Source organism: Coturnix japonica, chromosome 3 (assembly GCF_054131305.1).
Source record: "Coturnix japonica strain WE chromosome 3, WE-NBRP24, whole genome shotgun sequence".
NCBI lineage: Eukaryota > Metazoa > Chordata > Aves > Galliformes > Phasianidae > Coturnix > Coturnix japonica.
This window is the reverse complement of record NC_140665.1, coordinates 50,152,557-50,173,073: the sequence shown is the minus strand read 5'-3', so window position 1 is coordinate 50,173,073 and position 20,517 is coordinate 50,152,557. Positions and strand designations below refer to the sequence as shown.

The 20,517-nt window shown below is 40.1% G+C and overlaps 1 protein-coding gene across 9 annotated transcripts in view; it reads left to right on the top strand.

Moving 5' to 3' along the window:
- Positions 1–20,517, top strand: part of PHACTR2 (phosphatase and actin regulator 2) — a 109,589-nt gene that overhangs the window by 60,969 nt on the left and 28,103 nt on the right. For 6 of the 9 annotated variants that reach the window (XM_015858285.3, XM_015858288.3, XM_085543514.1 and 3 more), the window contains exons 2-4: positions 8,552–8,719; positions 15,642–15,722; positions 18,645–18,803. In XM_015858285.3, the coding sequence (XP_015713771.2) occupies positions 8,552–8,719; positions 15,642–15,722; positions 18,645–18,803 (408 nt within the window). The remainder of the gene's footprint in view (positions 1–8,551; positions 8,720–15,641; positions 15,723–18,644; positions 18,804–20,517) is intronic. The other 3 variants (XM_015858286.3, XM_085543516.1, XM_085543512.1) reach the window with 1 other exon arrangement.

The following is a 20,517-nucleotide window of genomic DNA, read 5'->3' as shown; positions in this document are numbered from 1 at the left end:
ATGGGGACTGCCCAGCAGAACTCACACTAGGCTACGAGGCTGTCCCTTGCCTGTTTCAGTTTTCCTTCTAATAAATTCCCACCAATTGTATTTCTCATGAAGTTTCTGGGAAGCCTGGGGATGGGACTTTCCAGTTCAGCAATGGTGCAGCATACCCGTTAATTCTATCTCACTGGGGATGAAGTGGCACTGGAGAGCAGCAGGAGTGTGGCCTGTCCCTGCTGTCCTGATACTCAGCAGGGACTGCTGATCAGATGGGTGGTAAGGGGCTCCTGGGCTTTCAGGAGGATGGGAAGCAGCAGCTCAAAGCAATGCAGAAGAGCAGCAGTAGTGTCAGAGGCTTCCATGGGATGCATTTGGCCTGCTTTTATCTCAGCTTGAGTAGTGAATATGCATTGATAGCTGAAAAAAAGAAAAGAAAAGAAAGTTTTCTTTTTATTTCTGTTTAGTACTACACAGGAGAAGGGGCCACATGCTCACTTCAGATCATTTTCTAGTAGCCAGTATCCTCTGGGAGCTTTTGTCAACTGTCTGTGGCTAAAAATACCTGTTGTAAACTCATTAGAAGTACTTTTCTCCCCTGTATTAAGACTGTACCCAAAAAAGTCAGTCTGTAAGGAAGTATCTCCAGTTCTGCAGTTCTGGTTTCCAAAAGTGACATGTTGAAAACACCATTATGGGATTTAATGAGTATGTGAGATGTACCTTGAGGTGAGATTACAGAATCATTTTAAAAGATCATTTTAAACTATTAATAGAAGTCCATACTTCTGTACTTCAGGAGATGAATGGATAAATCACCCCGATGCAGAAAGCATTAATTTTCAGTGCTCAGCAGTGTGGTCACTCTTTCACACACACTGCTTTTTCAGTGTTGTTTCTTTCTTCTCACATCTCTATTTCTGTGCCTGAGCTTTTCATCGTTTCTGTGGAAAAGTTGCTAGGATCCAGAATGTGACCCTTAACCCCATTTTTTGTATATCTGGAAGATGTAACTGTGTGGAAAATTCCCATTCGCTTCTTTCCACTGAAGTACTGGGGTTGAAGAGAGAGGAATAAACAGCCTGCCTTAAACTGATGATCCCTTTTCTTTGGTCAGAGCCACCCGTGTTCTGGTCAGCAAGGAGGTAGCGAGACCATTGCAGCTAGATCACTTTCAGACCCGGGTAATGGAATGACTGAGGATTTGTTTATTCGTTTCTGGGAAAGCCGAAGGGATGGAAATTAAACACTGGGCTTGAGATCAAGAGGTGGTGCCGATGTTCTGATAAGGTTTACATGATGCCAAAATATAAATACTGAATTTGCAAACGTGTTTGTGGGCATATTACAAGCCTTATTTTTATTCATTCCTTAACTCTCTTGCATTTTGACATGAGAAACAGGTGAAAGCAGAGAAAGTGTGATTATAGAGATATAACAGCTGTGTTAATATGTCCCAGAACCACCCCTACTAGCTCACTTGCCCATGTAGATGTGGTAGCAAGCTCTACAGAAGGATGAGAAGGGCAGTTTACTTGGGCTTAGTTCAGGTGTATTGCCTGTGGAGTTTCTGTTGTCTCTATACAGTGCACTAGAGCCATTTTTTTCCCCAGTAGAATTAACCCCATGGAAATGAAAAGCATACTGAGAAGTAACTCCAAAGTCACATGTTACAAGCACTTCATCTGCATTTAGGTTGCTGTAGTTACCTGTGTTAACTAAATGAGATAGCTTGTGAATTAACACAGCCAACAGCACTGAAGATGTGGCTTTTGTAACCAGATAAGCAAACAGTGAAAAAAGAGCAACATTTAAGGTAACTCTAAGGCAAAGAGGTGCCTTGTAGTTTACCCTAGTGTAGTTAGAACAGAAATCCTGCCGGGGTGAGAAACTAAAGCAGCAAATGTGTCATAAGCCCTCATTTTAACACTGCCTTATTCTCCCTTTCCTGTGTAAGGCAATGGAAAGCCAGGCTGAAGCCCCCTGCCTGCCTGCTGGGAAACAGTTACTTGTGGGGTGAGGAGTTCATGCCCAAAAGATAGACAACTAAATACGGTCTTCTGGACTTTAAGCAAATCAATCCTAAGTGTACAAATGGAAGAGAGGGAGAGCTCAAATAAATACATGTTGGAGCCAGCATCATTGCTGAAATCTGAAATGCATGGCTTGGCTCATGTCCCTCTTCTTTGCCCAGCAACTGTGTTCTGGGGGGCAGGGTGGCCCTCTTCTATGCTAATGTGATGTTCTCCAAAAGCTTTAGAGGTGTTTGTGCATGGTTGGTGTGGTGTTGGCTGAAAGAAAGAGCCATGCAAGTTTTCAGCAAATCTAACTTAACGTGGGGTTTCCTGGTTTTTGTTCTGCAGCATAGAGCTAACATGTTGGAGGCTTGGGCATGCATCGTGTCACTTTTGGGGGAGCACAGGCTCCCATCCATTGTAAATACCCATGTAGCAGTGTCTGTGCTTTATGCAGAACTTAGGCAGGGAATTCTCACCAAAGGGGGGAACAGAATATGGCCTCTAGTCTACAGATGTAATAGCTGGATTTCCTGCCCTGCACTGTGCTCAGCTTTCGGCAGCAAGGCAACGTTTTGCCTGTGGTGAGATGGGAATTGTGTGGTTCAGCTTCATAGTACTTCAGCTTTGTTAACTTCAGCACTGTTGGTTCACACATGGCTCCATCAACCCTAGAGGTGTCTGTGCATATACTCACATAGAAACCTGGGCGCATTCAGGCTGTGGCTTCCCCAGGTGGATCCACCCACTACCCACATCCACTGCTTTCAGGCAGCAGCCAGAGCCCATCTGAAGTAGCCACTGCCCACCCTGTTTAGCTCATTGCCAGCAGGAGGCCCAATTAACATTTTGCAACATTGGCAGTTCCATATGGAAACTACCATTCAGCCGCCTACGTTTGAACTTCAGCTTTTTCCTTTCATTTAATTAAAACACAATCAAGTCAATTAGCTCATGACAGAGATTCCTCAAAGTTAAACTCCAGATGTATGGCTAGGCAAAAGCATTCAGATGCCAACTCATTGTGCTGCTCTGAGGTAGATTGTAGCTCTCCAATTTGTCAATTTATCCACCAGGGATTAGTTGCATTTTCTTCCTTCCAAGCAGAAAACGAAAAGGGAGAAAAGAAAAAGACCTGTCTTTCCATCTGGTTTTGGTCAAGAAAAATTGTTATAGCGTTACAGAATTTGAGAGATTTATTGAAAATGACATTGATTGTGTCAGAATGACTTCTGTTTTTTAATGACCATGTCAAACATTTTACCATGCGGTGTCTTGATGTTTTTTCCAGTAAGCTGCGGGAATAAGCGGCTTACCATACTCTATAGCAAGTCGATGAGTTATTGTTCTTGTCACTAAATTGGGATAATATGCAGCTGCACAAACATGTTGATTTTGCTGGCATAAAAACCATGACTTCAAACTCTGTTCCCCTTGGCAAGACTGTATAGAAAATCATAACACTGTCAAAAAGAGGTTTTGAGGTCTCAATAAACCAAGATGACTTTTGCAGCACACCCCTGCAGACATCTGGGTGCAGTGACAAGAAGAGAAAAATGACTGAACCAACTGGTAGTAGTATAGAAATTCTGCTGACCTAAATCCACACATAAGCTAACTTTGAACTGAATCTGCTGCAACTTCTGTTGTGTTTCTCAATTCATTTACGATTAGATGTGACAGTATCCCAGGTCACTCGTATTGGAACAGAAATTATCCTCCCACACTTCAAGGGTGATAGAGTGATACCACAGTAATATTTCAGTGCCAGTACTACCCATAGCACATCAAGGTCAGTGGAGCACTTGGTTCCCCCTCTTTAAAAGTCTCTTTAAGTGCAGAGAAGCAGAGGGTTGAGGTAGTGTTAATGGCATGAATTATAGCACCTGCACTTTCAGAGTCAGGGAGCTTCTGATTGGAGTCCCTCAGGCTCCCAATAGCACAACTCTTGACAAATACACCGAAATTCTGCATTGTTTATTTTGTTGGATGTAGCCTGAATTGCTCTTTTACTCCAGGATCTCAAGAATCTTTGTGACAAGAATAAACTAATTAAACATTTTCAATGGCATCTATTCCAGCAATTTTAGAGCAACTTTATAAGACATTTCATACTTGTTTACAGCACATAACAAGTTCCTTCTCCTCATGACTGAATGTGAATATGGACTAATACGGGAAGGATTCTTACAGATTCTTGTATTTTGTAAAGCAGGTTCTTACCTGAAGAAGGTATTTGCGTATTTCAGTGCTGACACAAACATCTCAGTGCTGAAGTGTACAATGCCACTGAAAAACTAAGGAATTCATACTGCTGCTGCAGCTGCACAATGTCTCTGGAGGTCGTTCAGAGCACAAAAGTGTCCCCCAGGCAGCTACAGAGGTCAAAGTTGCTTCTTGTAAGTGGCCTTTCTAGAGTCAAACCAGTTAAGGCCTTTCCATCTTTGGTGGTTTATGGGAAAGTCAAGGTCATCCGTAAACTGATCTAATATTTGCTGGCTGCCTGCAAGCTCGGGGAAGGGCTTTTTGTTTCCATCATTGAGCTCTCGGCCTTTGCCAGCATGATTTGGCTTTGCAATGTCTTGGTTAGCATTGCAGTTGGTCTTTTACAACAAGATCTCCTCTTGGGGGTCATGATAAAATGGTTGGGATGGCATCAGTGGGAACGATTAATACGCTGAGAGGGTGATGTTTGTCACAACTTATTTCCCCTGTATCTTTTGTTAACTGGACTGATAGATACCTGAGTATATTGATTTAAATGCTATTCTCTAGCTAGTAAGCAAAGACAGACACAGATGTGTCAAGCTGTTCAGGACTGTATACTTTGGACCTTTCCAATTGACTGGTGCACTACTGGTACCAGTGTATCATCTCTGTTTATTCAGACCATGTCTGTGTTAGCAAGCAGTGCAGTGTGATGGGAATGAACATGTGTATAAAACAGTTGAAGCTGTTTGGTTCAAGCTGGCTGTATTGTGGTACTCCAGACTGAATGTTCCTCTGCATCTAGAGCATGAGGCACTTTCTCATTTAGATTTATGCTTAACAAATCTAGTTCATGCTCTTCAGAGCAGCTTTAAAATAGAAACCTCTGCAAGCTGGAGCAGTGTGGACGTTTCCTTCAGAAGCAAAATCAATGGAAGCATGGTCAGAGCTACACTGTTGTTTACAGTGCATGTTCAGGGAGAATTAACTCCAACAATAACCCTTTTTTTATTTCACTGTGTTTTTCAGTCTCCATTTTGTAACAGACTTATCCTTGGACTCTCAGTCCAGAAGAACATATTTATAGTTCTCCATCCCAGTCTGTTTTGTTCCCCAGAACCAGAGCAGGAGTAGCATTGTAGCTTTGTCATTAATTTACATGAAGTCCAGGAAAGTAGTATGCAGACTCTAAAATGGATTTGACCAAACAATAATAAAGTTATTTCTTTTTAGAAATGAATATAGTTCAAGGGAAGTTGTAAATGAGTTTTCTTTGATTTCCTCCAGCATTCAGTACAAGCAGACATTTATCCTTCAGCTGTAAAATCTGCATCTAGGACAAAGGACTGAAATATAACAGGTAGATTATGCAGCAAGTACAGTCAAAAGTCCTATTGTCAAACTTAATGGCGATGGTTATTGACGGCAGTGGAATGACTCTTTGACTTTTTGAAGGTGGTGGGAAGGTGAACTTCAAGACACTGTACAAATAGAAGAATAACACAAGTGACCAAGTTTCTCTAATCTTGGAAAGATGTTTCTTTTCATCTCAGTGCAAGTGTATAATGCTTATAAATGATTAATAGAAGATGTATAAGCTCTCTGAAGTGAAGAATACACCCTTTATTTCTAATATATGACCTATAAAGCAAGCAAGGTAAATATTAAACACCAATTTCTTGCTGAGTTTTTCAAAGATGAAAGGTAGTATGTTTGAAAAGATCTTTCCATAAATGTTCTGGAACATCATTGCTGAAATTGTTGTGTTTTTTGTTTTTCATGGGCATCTCACTAATTGCCAAAATGTGCTACCTTGTGATTGCTTTTGTATTTAAAAGCATCCTTTCTTTTCTTAGGAGTTTATTTTGTCTTAGATTGTTTCTAAAGCCAACCAGTGACGCTCGGCCGTGCCTATTCATTCTTTTCAAGTACATATTTGGGTCTTTTTTTCCTTTTTCAAATGAAGGAAGTGGTGCGAGGTTGAGGGATAAGCAAATTCCTAATTGTGAGCTCTCATGGAACTCATTTGATAAATAAACTCATATTTTCTTGTCAGGCGTTGTTGTAGAATCCCGCTTTCAAGAGTTGCAGTCTTCCTAAACAGAATCACTCACTGCTAAATTGATCCCTTTTTTTCCATATACTGGTTAATTTGAAGCAGACAGATTTCTTTAGCTGGGATGAATACCACTATTTCAGAATTATATATTTTCATCAGCGGGCAGGGCAGCAAATGATCCAAATGCATGTTTCTCAGTGGAGAACTGTTGGAACCTTAATCCTCCTCCATTCCCTGTGGCAGGCACAGGAGAAAAAAATTAAACGAGGCTTTTGTGGAAGTGGTTGCTTGCAGTAGGCTGGGCTCCATGACCCAGGAGGATTTGAAAAGAACTATGTTCTAGTGTTTATAGAGACTGTGCTGTCTATCACCAGGGTGCAGGCTCTTCACATCAATAACCCAGCCTTGCTAAGCCAGTGAAGACAAGAACATGGGCTTTGTCCTGCTGCCACCAAGGAGCGGGTAGCCTTTCACTAATGAACTCATGGTCTGCCTCTGTCAGTGAGATAATTCTTGGCTCCTGTCCCAGGACAGAACTCTTAAGCCACCAGATCCTCATCTCTTCAGCATCTCTCTTCTGATTCTTTAGATTTCTTAGCACAGATTTCACAAGTAACCGTGCCTTCCCACATCCCCCAGCACTGCAGAAATGTTGACTGGGAGGTGACATAATCCAGTCTCTCACTCTGAGCAGGATGGCTGCTGACAGCAGATGAGCTCACACCTGGCCATGTCCTGAAAACCTCCAGTGGCAGAGATTCCCCAACCTGTTTCAGAGCTATGCCCTTCTAGAAGCATGTTCCTTATGTCTAACCAAGCTCTCTGGAGTTACTGCCTGTGGCCCTCACCCCTTCTAGTGCCATCTGGAACTGCAAAGAACAATTAAGATATCTTACCTTTGTAACTACCCTTCAAGTAATTGTACTTCTTTCACTCAACAGACATTGACTGCCAGCCTAGAGAGAAGTACAGTCCCTATTTACAGGCAAGGCAACCCTGCAGAGGTCCTTCTGCTGCCCTGTGCCTCTCTCTTCCTCCAGAGCTGCTTGCTGGCTGGTGTTGGTGGCATTCTGATCCCCATCTCTTGCCAGCCAACCCACCTGTTAGGGACTCATCCTAAACTTCCCAATGGACTGCCTGGTGATGTTTTCAGGGATGTGCAAGCAAGGAAGCCTGCTCATGCAAGGGATAGGCCTAGCCTCCTCCTTGCCAAAATCTTGCCATCCTTTCATTTTATCTCTTTGTTATGGACCAGAAAGTACCCGAGGAAAAAACAAAACCAAAAACCTTAGATCCTTATGCATATGAATAATGGTTATTTCTGCTGGCAACGTTTTCTTAAGCTATCTGTTCCATCTCTAACGGTATAGGATTTGTTGTATTCTACAGCATAACTCAGATTTATTGATGTGAATGTTATCATTTTCACACAAATTTATCTCTGGTTTTAACTCTGTAGATTTCAATGAATTTATACAATGGATCTTTTTGTCCCAGTACTTCATTTCAAAGCATTAAGGAATAAAGTTTCTTGGACTCTGATTGCATTACATCAGCTTTTTCACAGTAAGGATTTTTTTATAACATCCTAGATCAATCTAAAGTCTGGGACAAATATAGGATTCATTAAATGCCATTTTTCTGAGAAACAGGATAGTGAGATTGCACTGTGATGATACATGTATGAATATGCATCTTTTTAACAGCTAGGACAGAGGACTAGGACTCAGGAAGCCATTTGGCAAACATGAAATTAAACACTTAACTGTTCTGTTCCTCATATTTTCCATCTGTAAAAGGGGAACAGTGATATTTCCTTCTTTGAATAGCACTTTCTGATTTAGTGATCCATGATTATCATTATTTCTGTTGACAGTGGCATCAGCTCTGTTCTGAATTGGTTATAATTGGAATGTTTAGATGAATGAAAGCAATTACAGAGCCCTTATGCTGCAAACATTTAAGCTTGTGATTAATTTTATGTACGTAAGTAATCGCAGTTACTTCAGTGAAGCTTCTCATGTGAATAAAGTTAAGCATGTTTGACATATTTGCAGGTTCGGGAGTAGAAAGCTCTATGAAACCATAGTTCTTATATAGAAATATGGGAGTGAGGACTGGTTGGTGGTGCAGGGTGCTATAAAATGCCCATCTCTGCCTTCTGGAACAGAAAAATGGGGACCACCACAGAGCCTTTAGCAATCCGGCAGTGGAGCAGTTTGGCTACTAGCTACCATTATGGTTTCCATCCTTTATTGACCTTTTCTTTTCTTGTTTATTTATGTAGTTGATGGCTTGGATAAAGCTTCAATCGCTAACTCAGATGGACCAGCCCCAGGATCCCAAACTCCTCCCTTCAAGAGAAAGGGCAAACTTTCTACCATTGGCAAAATTTTTAAACCTTGGAAATGGAGGAAGAAGAAGACCAGTGAGAAATTCAGAGAAACATCAGCAGGTATGCATGTGGCCCTTTGGTGGCAAATAGCAGGAATTGCTGTAATGGCTTTGCAGGGTAATAGCTGAAAGGGTGTTGAGATGTGTCAGGGATTATTTAGGCACAGTATTAGACACACACACAAAAACTGTTTGACCTTTGATGAGGAAAATCCTTATTCAGCTTCTGTACTGAACCTGTTACCGAAGTGTGCATTCTTAATATTTGTTACATATTATATTTATTTGATGTTGTTAACACTTTTTTTTTTTTTAAACTAAAACCATGAAGCAGTGTGCTATGTATCATCGGGTATGCTGGGAATGTCTCTGTATTTTACTAGTAGCCTTGCCTTCATGGGAACAGAAGTTTGGTGTGGTCTGAGAGGAGAAGCAGATGTGGTCATGCACAGAAAAAAAATGAAGGTTAGCGTTGCAACCACTGTCTTTGTACGGGCTGCTCAGCCCCTTCACTCCACAACCAGACAGGCTTGTAGAACAAGGGTGAAATAAAATGCTGTGACTGGACATTGTTCCTTCTGAACATGAGCAAGACTGAAGGCTGGGATTCAGTTGCCTAAACACAGGTGCTTGTACCACCTGAGATGCTCTGGCTGTCCTGGCTGCTATCCCTGTGTGGATGTCTCCTAAGACTTGAAGCATCTCAGGTGGCTGTAGTCACTCCTGCTGTTAGGAAACTTAACCCACACTGCATCTGTGAGTGTCTCTGTGTCACAGCTCTGCCCAGCTTTCTCCAGAAAAATCCCAAACTTCTGTTTTGGGATTCAAACATGTGATGTTGTGCTTTTGTCAGCTTCAGCCCAGTTAGAGTCCATGGCTTTTCAGATTCATTACCACACTGTAAGTTGTCTGTTCACTGTCTTCCATACCTTTAGGCAATAGAACCTGTTTTCCAAAAAGTCCCCATTCAGAACATTTGGGTGTACACTGCTTTAGATTTTAAGTCTAGGAACCCCTAGAAATCGCTGCAGAAAACTTTTAATAAAGAGCAGTGTCTATCTCAATGACCTTAGAGCTAATTTTCCACTGATAATTATGTCTTCTCAATTATCTGAGCTGTGTCTGTTTAGTTCCACTGCCTCCTGGGTACTGGCACCTGTTCTGTGATGAGCTGTATCACAAACCTGATCCAGCAGAAAGCTAAATACAGTGAAACATAACAAGAAGTAGCTTTTACCTTTCTGCAAAGGTTACCACTTGGATGCGTGGTCTAGCTTTGCAATTACTGTCAGTAAAGTGCACTGAATCAGAAAGGAAATACAGAGCCTCTGTTGGAGCTTTTTAACATTTAGAAAAGCTGATTTTTACAAAAATCAGGAGGCATCAGTCTCCACCAACTAGCAAGAAAGAGACACAATCTTTCTCTGGGATATGTAGTCTTCTTCTGTGGACTGCACATTCAATAGAAGTATCCATACTTTACATGATGTTATGATGTGGAATACTGATAGCAAAATTACAAAATTACAAAACCATGACAACTGCCTTTCAGGTCTGGAAGTTAGTAAAGTAGCTTTCCTTGTCTTTTTTTCCAGGGTTAGACTTTATTTTGTGATAAATCTTTTCTTCAAAGCAGAGAACACAAGAGTGCAAACAGAAGTCCATAAGAGTTAGGAGAATTTGCACTACAATTCAGCAGAATAATAGTAGAGTCAATGGTGATAGATTAGTATAGTGCATAGATCATGTAACTGGGATCTCTTTTGGTCAACTGAATATGTGACTGTACATAATTTGTACTGAAAAGTGGAAGGTAATTATCTGCACAAATGAAGTATGTGTATAAATGTTACAGGGCATGGGAAAAGTTAATGGAGAATGAGGTAATAGTTAAATAATTGAAGTTCCTGCTCTAAGTCCAGTCAAAGAACTTTATATTTAATAGTTTTTTTTCCCAAGAAAATCAACGAACCCAACTGATGAATTAAGTGCTTAATGTATCTTGTGTTGAGTATCATCTTCTACACAGACTTTTAAATCATTTTCCCAAAATGCTTTGATTTCTTTTAACAGCATTGTGCCAGGTAACCATGTAATATGTATCCATGCTTTGTACAGCAAAGGCTGCTATATTTAGTAACATATAGGTCTGTAAAATTAGTGTTGTAAAACACAGGTAGCAAAAAACCAAAACCATTCTAATAATCTAAATTATGTAGAGTACTTCAGTGCTTATTTGTGAAACATGGATATACAAAATTCAATGCATGTCTTGGTGAACAAAGCCTATGCTTTTTTGTGCAAGTTTGGAAACTTCTGATATTTCTTCATTATTCAATAGATTGATATTTTCCTTCTCTCAAAGGAGTCCATATGTTCTATTTTTCATAAGGCTTTAGTCATCCATCCCACTACACTTTAATATTTCATTTGTTTGGGTGGGATTGTACAAGTAAAGTGACATGGGGAATTAAATTCAGACTTTGAAAATTTTAGTATCCTTCTGTACATTCAGTACATCAGCGTGTATTCACAAATCCCAGATTACATGCATTCTGCCAACCATCACAGCACTCAGTTGTTTTTTTGGGTTTTTTTTTTTTCCCCTTAAAGTGAAATACTTGGACTTAAGTAATATATGAAGATCTCATCTGTCATCTAAGAAGTAAAATAACAGTTCTTTAAGATGGGGAGATGAAGAGAAAATAAAGCTTGATTAAATTAAATTGTAAATTTTAAAAGTAAATTAAAGATTTTCTGTTTCCTCCTACATGTTATACAGGAATTTATCCTTTGTGACTCTCTAAGGTGTAACCTGTGTCTAGATGAAGGTGGCACAACTAAAGTTCTCAAGAGTTTTTATGCTGAGAGTGGAAGAGGTATCTAAATATCAATTAGTATCAATGTAGTGGCCAATTGGTTCATAGTCTTTCTTAGGTGCTCTTGTCATTCATCCTCCTGTCAGCAATCAAAGCTTTTTCTTCCAAGTCTGGCTGTACTGGTCCTTTGCTAGCAGCCTGTTTGAGGGTAGGTACACCTTTAATCCATGCTGATTGCTAATGAATAGTACCAGTAGTGCTGGCAGAAATGCACCAGAATAAATCACTTGTGCTGACTTTGAGCATCCTCCCGCAGTTCCTCCTCTGTCTTGGCCAAAAACGCAGATTACCTCCCCTCATAATTCCATATAGAGAAAGACAGATAAATTGTTATGTTTTTGGAGCAGTAAGGTACTGTGTCCTCAGAACTCTTAGAAACAGGGTGGCAGCCCCAGCTACACCGTGAACAAGCCATGTATATTCAGAACAAATCAGGTTAGCTTGAAATGGAAGCATACCTGAACTTGCCTGAGTGTTATTTTGCTGTTAGGAAATCCCAGAGCTGTAGGGACGTAGTCATTTGTTTTTAAGCTCTACGTAAGAAGATATGGGACTGCTTACATTCATATACATGCTTCCTGTGAGGCTGGAGTCAGAAATGAGAACCAGATCGAACTGCATTCGTCCTGCCTCAGATGGTTGTTTCAGGAAAAAAGAAAGGTTAAGAAAAAACAAAGAAATTACCCTTGTACTTCTTGAGGAAACAGACCTGAGGCCAACGGAGATTGAAAAAGATGCATTTCCTTGGCAAGTTGCCCCTTGTTGCTTTGCTAATTGACGCAGCAGAAGAAACTCGCTTGTCTGACATGAGAAAGGGGAAAACATCCGCACAAAATAAATTTCCTGCAGGAAATCCTCTTCCTCAGACAGCTCAGTCAGAGATGTATTTACATTACAGAACGGGATGCGTGTGTGTGAATCTCAGATGCAGGTGGCCAGCCTCCCTGTCTGAGACCATGGGAGATGGTATGACTGTCATCGCATGTATTGGCATAATCTTAACCCCCACCTCAGTGTTTTACTCAGAAGGCAAAGAAGGCAGCGGTTGAAGTCTTTGCATGAAGTAGATGCCACTTCAAAGCTGTGCTGTGAGAGTATGTGCAGACAGGGAGCGGGAGGCAATTTTAGCTCTTACTGGGTCAGAGAAAAATTAAAATTTGGAATTTTCTTGAGTATCTTTTGAATAAGCAAAACTGAAGTCTGGAGGATATCCAGAATCTCACACAACTCTTTAAATAAAATAATGGGTTCTTAAGACTACTTGAGGTTAGTAGCTGCTGAATGTCGGTATGTCCATTCTTTCTCAGTGCAATTGTTGTGTTCAACATAGTTGGCTGTGCAAATGTGAAACATATTGCATAGTGAAAAGACCTGAATAAGAAATAAACTAAAATTATGAGTTCATCCTGGCTAAATAGCGCCCAGTGCAGGCTCATGATTAGACAGTGTCCTCATTCCTCTTATACAAGAGTACATATTTTTTATTACTTTTATTTAAACTGAAATCACAGAATCACAGAATGACCCGGCTTGGAAGGGACCTCAAGGATCATGAAGCTCCAACCCCCCTGCCTGGCTTTTTTGTAGGAATTAAAATGGATATACTTATAGTGAACGCTAGCATATTTTCTACTGTTCTTTCCATGAATCAAATAATATTTTAAATAAATTATCATTTCAAGCTGAATTAACTGAGTTTAATCAGTTTAAATCAAAACATCACTTACAGCTAGCATTTTAGATGATTAAGGATTTGGGCTTAAGCTTCTTATCTGTTCATAAATATTCTAATCTGTAAAACGGAGATAATCGAAAGGACATAACAAAATCTGTGTAATGTCAATACAGTGCTTTGAGGTCTTCTAGTGGAAGTGTAAGGTGTCAATGTCTTTTAATGCAAATGGTCTTTTCCATGACTTCGTTAATTGTGATACAGTGCTGCAGAACTGAAAAAAATACATCATCTTGAAAACTTCAGGGAGACGTAGGTAGCTGGTCAGATTCAGTGTTAATGAATTTGATGGAAAGGAAGTATTTCCAAGTATTGTTAGATTAAACTTCACAAAGAAATATCTGGGAGAGCATCTGACCTCAATGTCCCCAGTAAAACAGGTGCAAAAAAACAGAGGGGGAAAAAAACCTAGGAAGTAAATTATACTCTAAAAACTGAAAAAGCAAGCAAATATTTTTATTGCCAGCAACAAAAGGATAGATGTGGCACTGAGGGACCTGGTTACTGGGCATAGGTGGCGATGGGTTGACAGTTGTATTAGATGATCTTGGTAGCCTTTTCCAACCTTAATGGATCTATGATTCTAAAACATATAAACTGTGTGCACAAAGAATTCATCCACGGGTTTCATATCAGAGGAAATAATAAATATACTTGGTCAGTGCCTGCCTTCATAGTCCTCTGGCCTCATTGTCCCTGTTCTCTTTTCCAGAGGTCTTTGAAAGAGCAAGTGTTCACCTACATGAAGAAAAACATGCTAGAATATGGCATGTTCCTGTACTTTGCTTGCTGTGTAAATAACTTGCGTGGCATGCAGTTGGAAGTTATATAATTTTAAATGTAATGGGGAAAAAATGAAAGTACGTTTTAAGAATGGAACTTAGGAAGGCGGTCTCAACTGGTCTGCATTCAGGCAGCCATGCCTACCCCTGTTCCCAGCTATGCCCTTCTGCCCTGGCTTTTACACCAGCAGTCATTTTTGTGAAGAGTTCAATCCAAGCAGCTGCTTTACAGGGTTAGGATCAACTTCCAGCATAAATGAAGCCAAATGAAGCTGGCAGTGCTATGCTCCTGCCTCTCTGGTGCCTCCATTCTTGTTTAACCAATTGCAGCCAGAGCTACCTGCTGCTGGGAAATACTTTTTTCGGGTGCTGTCACAGAGGGTAAATTCCTGAAACATGTGTGAGGAGTTTCTCTGTCCTCACTGCAGCACTCACTCAACCATGATTCTATGACTCTATGTGACTTCTCTCAAACCAGTCCAGCTCAAGTGAGATTGAAAATACTTTGTGCAGCATTTAATCTGCATAGAGCAATTAGGCTTGCACTACAGAATAATTGGATTACCAGAGTGTTCGAATTAGTTGATGAGATAAATCACCCTATCCCACATCATTAATAGGATAAAGTCCAGAGCTACTGAGGCTTCTCTGCATGACCTCAGCTTCAGCTCCAAACATCGCTTGGGTTTTGATGTTCATATGTAAGCAGAACTGGAAAAGGTGATTAACTTCTGCTAACAATGCAGTGAATAGAGGGTCTTACAGTAACGATGTTCACATTTTCTGTACCGTGTACCAGAGTTCCATAAATCATTTCAGTGGTTCCCCAGATCACCAACCAAAATCGTATTGGTACAGGGTTAGGGTGGAGTGGGGAGTTACTCTATTTTGCCATCTGTAAATACTTTTCCCTATAAAACTGTTCTACATTTTTCCCATGGGAAATAAACAAAATAATTAAAATGTTTGATGTCACAGTCTTTTTTGTGTCTGTTCTATGCATATTTTTTTTTAACCTAAAAAACAGGGTGCTTCATTTTTTTCCATGACAGCCAACCAGCCTGGATGAGGATGTTATTCCCTTTTAGAACAGAACTTTCTAACCCTTTTTTCCCAAGATTTACTTTCGTTTTTTTGTTTAAAATAGATGTGCAAAGTTTACTCTGTGAGCAGTTTTATGACTTGATCTGAAATATTGCTTGCTCTGAGCAGGGTTTGTTTCTCAACACATCTGTAAGAGTAGGTAAAGGTATCTTAAGCTGATACAGTCATTCCAATCAGTGATAAAGAGGTGCTTTTAAGTATTAAATGTCACTGCTTGGATGAGTTTAGTTTCACTCTGGAAGTGCATATTCCCATTGACTGTGAAGGAAACCCCGTTGAGCCTATCTCAGCTGAAGACATTAGATCAGATGAATCCCATCTTTTGTGGCTGAAGTTGTGGGAGAGCGTCCCTGGAAACCCAGACCACTTCTCCTGTAGAACTGAGGGAAAGAAGACCTGTCTGGGGTTCTTAATTCTCTTCTACATTTTTTCGCAAGCATTGTCAGTGTGACAATAAATCTGTTCTTAACTGTGCTTTTTCTTTAGTGTTGGAAAGGAAGATTTCGACAAGACAAAGCAGAGAGGAGCTGATAAGAAGGGGAGTGCTGAAGGAAATGCCTGAGCAAGGTGATAACACATTACCTAGAATTTAGCTACTAAACATGGATGGTTAAATCCCTATTGCATTGTTTCTGTGTAGTATAACTAGTTATAAGGAGTTAAAGCAGAGGAACGTAAGAAGTAATTTGAGCCAGTTGAATGAAACAAAGTCAAAAGATACGCATTCTGTAGCTGCTTCTGCCAAGAAGCGCCACCTCACTTCTGGCCATATCTTCAAATATTTGTATGCTTCCAGTAAACATGGATGGCTGCCATTTCTGTATCAAAAAGTACCAGTGCTGAGATGGTACAGATCTCACCACTACCACACAGGCCACATTCACAAGCGGCACAACTATAAAAGTCTGTGGAGAAAACAATCCTTGTTTAAAAACAATTTAGAGTTAATAACCCCAAATTTGTGCCTGGAAAAGTATGGGTAGACCATGGTTAACACCTCCGCCCCACCTCCAGTTATGTTTCTGGAATGCCTCTAGTAGTATTCTTCTGAATATCCTTAAGTATCTATAAATCTAGATGGGATTAAAATCAAGTGATTAAAATCATTTTCAGTAGCTTAAAATTAAACCATTCATCACTTTATTGATAAGTCCAAGAACTCCATAATTTCCTAAAATAGGTCTATCCTACAAATTGTACTTCCCTGCCTGAGCTGAAGAATTGCACACATTGATCCTTGGAAGCAGAGGGTTTGTTTGTTAGCATGTAACATCACTTGTCTTTACTGTCTTGTCCGATTACTAAAATGTGATATCCAGCATAGCTGGCTTCTTAACTTGTTTCTGCCATTATATGTGACTTAAAACAAGAAGTGTGAAATCGCCACACCTCAATTTGCCCATATGTAATTTTGAACATTTTTTGCTATGTGCTTTTTTGGGCAGCTGTATGACTTTGTTGATTGATGGTTGCAAAATGCATTTAGACTGTTGGCTCAGTTAATGAAAGCTGTTAACATCTCAGGTAAGTCAAAAACATTTTGAACAAAGGAGTGTCATTCATCCTGAAAATATGTTTGCTTTGGTCATTAGTGTCCTTGACCTGCTATTCCACTCTTAAAAGGGGTAAAAGGATAGAATGATAAAAACTTCTTTCTCTTTCTCCCCTCTTAAGAAGACTATCAATCCAGTCTGTTGCTTTCATCAGTCTGTGTTTCTTGTGTTATGAAAATTATAATCTCTAAGGAGCATTGGATTGTTTCGGATGGGCTGAAAACAGAGATACAGGGTAGACAGTGGTTGGGTGGTGTGAAGCTAATTAGAAGGAATGTCTACAGAGCTGAAAGCTAGATGTAGAAATATTACAAGGTATTGAAATGTGAGAGGTAAGGAATGCAAAGAAGTGACAGTGTTTCACAAGGGATGGAGAAAGAAGAGGTGGGAAGTGGCAAGGGTGTAGATGAGATGTTAACAGAATATGAGTAAGGTGGGAATCTTACATGTGGAGGCAGACAGGGAAGTGGATTTAAGAGCATCTGTAAGGGAAAAGCTGAGGAAGTTGAATGTTGCAGTCAAATAGGAGGAAAGCAAATATCAGCTATAGTGAGTGAGACAAGGTTAGGAAGGCAGAACTTAGGTTTCACACATCATCTTTACACATCAAATGAAAGTTAGTTGTGTGGGTGAGAGTGAAACCATCAGCTTAATCCACAGAGCAGCCTAAGGGAGTAAGAGAGAGGCTGCGTAATTGTATTGAAATGAGGGAACTGCCAAACATTCAGATCTCACAGCACCCAACAAGAAGAAGAGAGTGGAATTACCACAGTTAACGGAGAAGCAACAGGAGGAGCCAGAAGACATTACAGGTAAAGTTGCATAAATTTTGACTGACAAGAGCATCCTGTAGGGGAAGAGCAATCATCACTGAGAACTGCAAGTGTAGGGTGAGCAACCTACAGATAGCAAGTCTTGAACACAACCAGAGAGGAAAATTGGCAGTGATTTAAAACATATAGAATAGAGGACAGATACCAGTCAATAGAGAAAGCTGTGAGCCAGCAAGAGTACACAGCATTTTCCAGGGACATAGGCATAAATAAGGAAGAATTTATTTATTTTTTTTCAGGAGGAAAAAGAAAACATAGTTGAGGCAGTTCAGGTAAGTCAGTAATAGTCATAAAAGGTGAGAGAGAAGTGGACTTGCAAAATATAGTAATAGTATGTAATGTCACAAGGAGTCTTAACCTTGATTCTTAGGATTGGGTAATGAGTCATTGTCATTAATAGTAAATTCACATTTGGGAATTGATCATGTATATTCTGAAAATTTCTGTCTGATTCCTGGCTGATAAAACAGTGGGATGCAACATGGTTTTTCTGCAACTCTATGCAGGTCCAGGACTGTGACCTTTGTAAACACACTAGAGATACATTGTGTTCCATGTGAACAGCTTTAAGCTATGTAAACCAGGATCATAGAATCATAGAATGGCCTACGTTGAAGAGGACCACAATGATCATGTAGTTTCAATCCCCCTGCTGTGTGCAGGGTCGCCAACCACCAGACCAGGCTGCCCAGAGCCACATCCAGCCTGGCCTTGAATGTCTCCAGGGATGGGGCATCCACAGCCTCCTTGGGCAACCTGTTCCAGTGCGTCACTACCCTCTGTGTGAAAAACTTCCTTGTAAAGGATGTGGGCAGGGAGAGCATGGGATGCTGACATGTATGGCATTCACATCAGAAGATGGAGCCTTAAAGCTGGACCTGGATAGTGGGCCCACTACTGCGAAGATATCCACTCAAAGACCTGGCAGCCTGTGGAGATCATTTAGAGAGTTACTTTTCAGAGCCTGTTATCTACAGTCCAGTAAATCTTCCTGCTTTGCTTCCATGGTGACTTGAAAGCAGAGAGTTGGTGTGTATTGTCAGTAAGTGCTAAGAAAGCAGTCAGTTTTAATTTTAATTTTTAATTTTTAATTTTTATTTCAGATGGTGATGTCACAGTAAATTTTGAAACTTCAAACGGACACACCGTAGCTATTGGTGAAGAAACCATACAGGAAGAAAATGCAGTAAAAGCCAGCGGAGATAATGGCACTTTATCAGAGAAATCATCTGGACTGGAAGGAAAAAAAGAAGATCAAAAAGGTAAATGGACGCATTTATCAATTTTTTTCCCACCTGCTTTAAATGTTAATGTGTTCTTCCATCAGCACCAATACATGCTGTAAGTTCTATTCTGCAACAAGGATGTCAGCAGAACCTGCCAAAAAGATAGACTTGCAAAACATGGATATTTCATTACTGGTAGGCATGCGTTTTACTGTGGTTATTGTAAGGTAACAAATAGAAGCATGATATGAGCATGAAAATACATGCAGAGATGTTTCTGAATTCAGTGTGAACTTTTTGTTGTAGATGTGGGCAGGCTTCGGTTCCAGGTTTTCCTTTTGTGAAAGATGACATCAGGTGTTTCTGTATCACCTTGCAATATCATTGCAGAAGCGGCTCATGGCTTAAAAGTTCAAATGTTTAAGCTACTTGAAAACTGTGTGTATTTTTGAAAATAACTTTGGCAGCTCATTCCCATTGGTTTTCATTACTTCTTAAGCACTTAAATCTCAGTTCTTCAGAAAGATTCAAGGGAATACATTACTACTACAAACTGAACCCAAGTCATTTATGGGAAATGTACTTCATGCTTATATAATTTACTGTAGATAAAATGCACTAAATCCTGTTAAATATTCACTGTGCCCCAAATCTTGAGGTTTATATTAATTTTGTTACCTTGATTCAGATTCACTTTGGTGACAAAATTTGGCTGAATAAGGAAAAGTAAAGAACTAAAGTGGAATCACAAGGATTTGGACTGCATTTAACCTCTTTCTCTAGTATCTTGAATACTGGACCACTTCTTTTCACTGTCAAAAAGAAAAAGAAAGAAAGAAAAAGTGAGCGTTCTTAAATACTGGTCCATCTATTGGATTTTCTACAGGAAAGAGCAAGGACACAAAAGACCAAGAACTTCATGGCTGGCTGTTAGACAGAGCAGTCTTTCCAGTGTTTCCTAGTAACCTTCACCTAGTGATGAATGAGCCTCTGGAGGTTGAGAGGATCAGTTCAGCTAACACAGTAATTTGAATTCTTCTCTGAACTATGTAAATCACTTGACTGTGTAAAAAGTGGCTGGATTCCCAAGGAGAACTGCACTTCTTGTGAGATTCCCTACTTCCTGTCTCCCAACAGGCCCCAAATAGATAATTAGTTTCTTTTCATGACATTTAAATACGTGTATCTTTTTATGCCAACTAGAACCAGATGTGTATTGGGTCAGGAAAAAAGATTTGCAATAGCCACGGAAAACTCCTTTAAAATGATTCAAGTAAACTTTGAGGTTAGATCAGATCATTTGTTATTTTATGCATCCCTAAATACAGCCTTTCAAACCTGTCAGGTCTTGAAGGTTTTCCTAAGGTGCACTTTTTTTAGAGATACACAGTTCTAACTATTGAAATCCCATCTAGCTGTTGCTGCAGAATGCAGAACTGTGATGAAAAGGGGAAAGTTTGGTATCTATTTCAAACACGCTATTTCATTCATCTCTCTCTCTATTTTGCTGACCTTATAGAAATTTGAAATGATTGCTGAACGAGAGCAGGCTCAGTGCCAGAACATATATAGCCATCCCTTTATCACAAATTAAACAAGAAGGTGAGTCAATCTGTTAAAGAGTAAGGCCTGCAGATGCACCTGCAGATACACCTGGTGGTGTAGTCCTCAGTGCTTTTTTATGGCAGCTACAGTGGGTCTGCATCATACCTATACCCACTGGCAGAAGGAGAAATGAGCTGCTGATGTG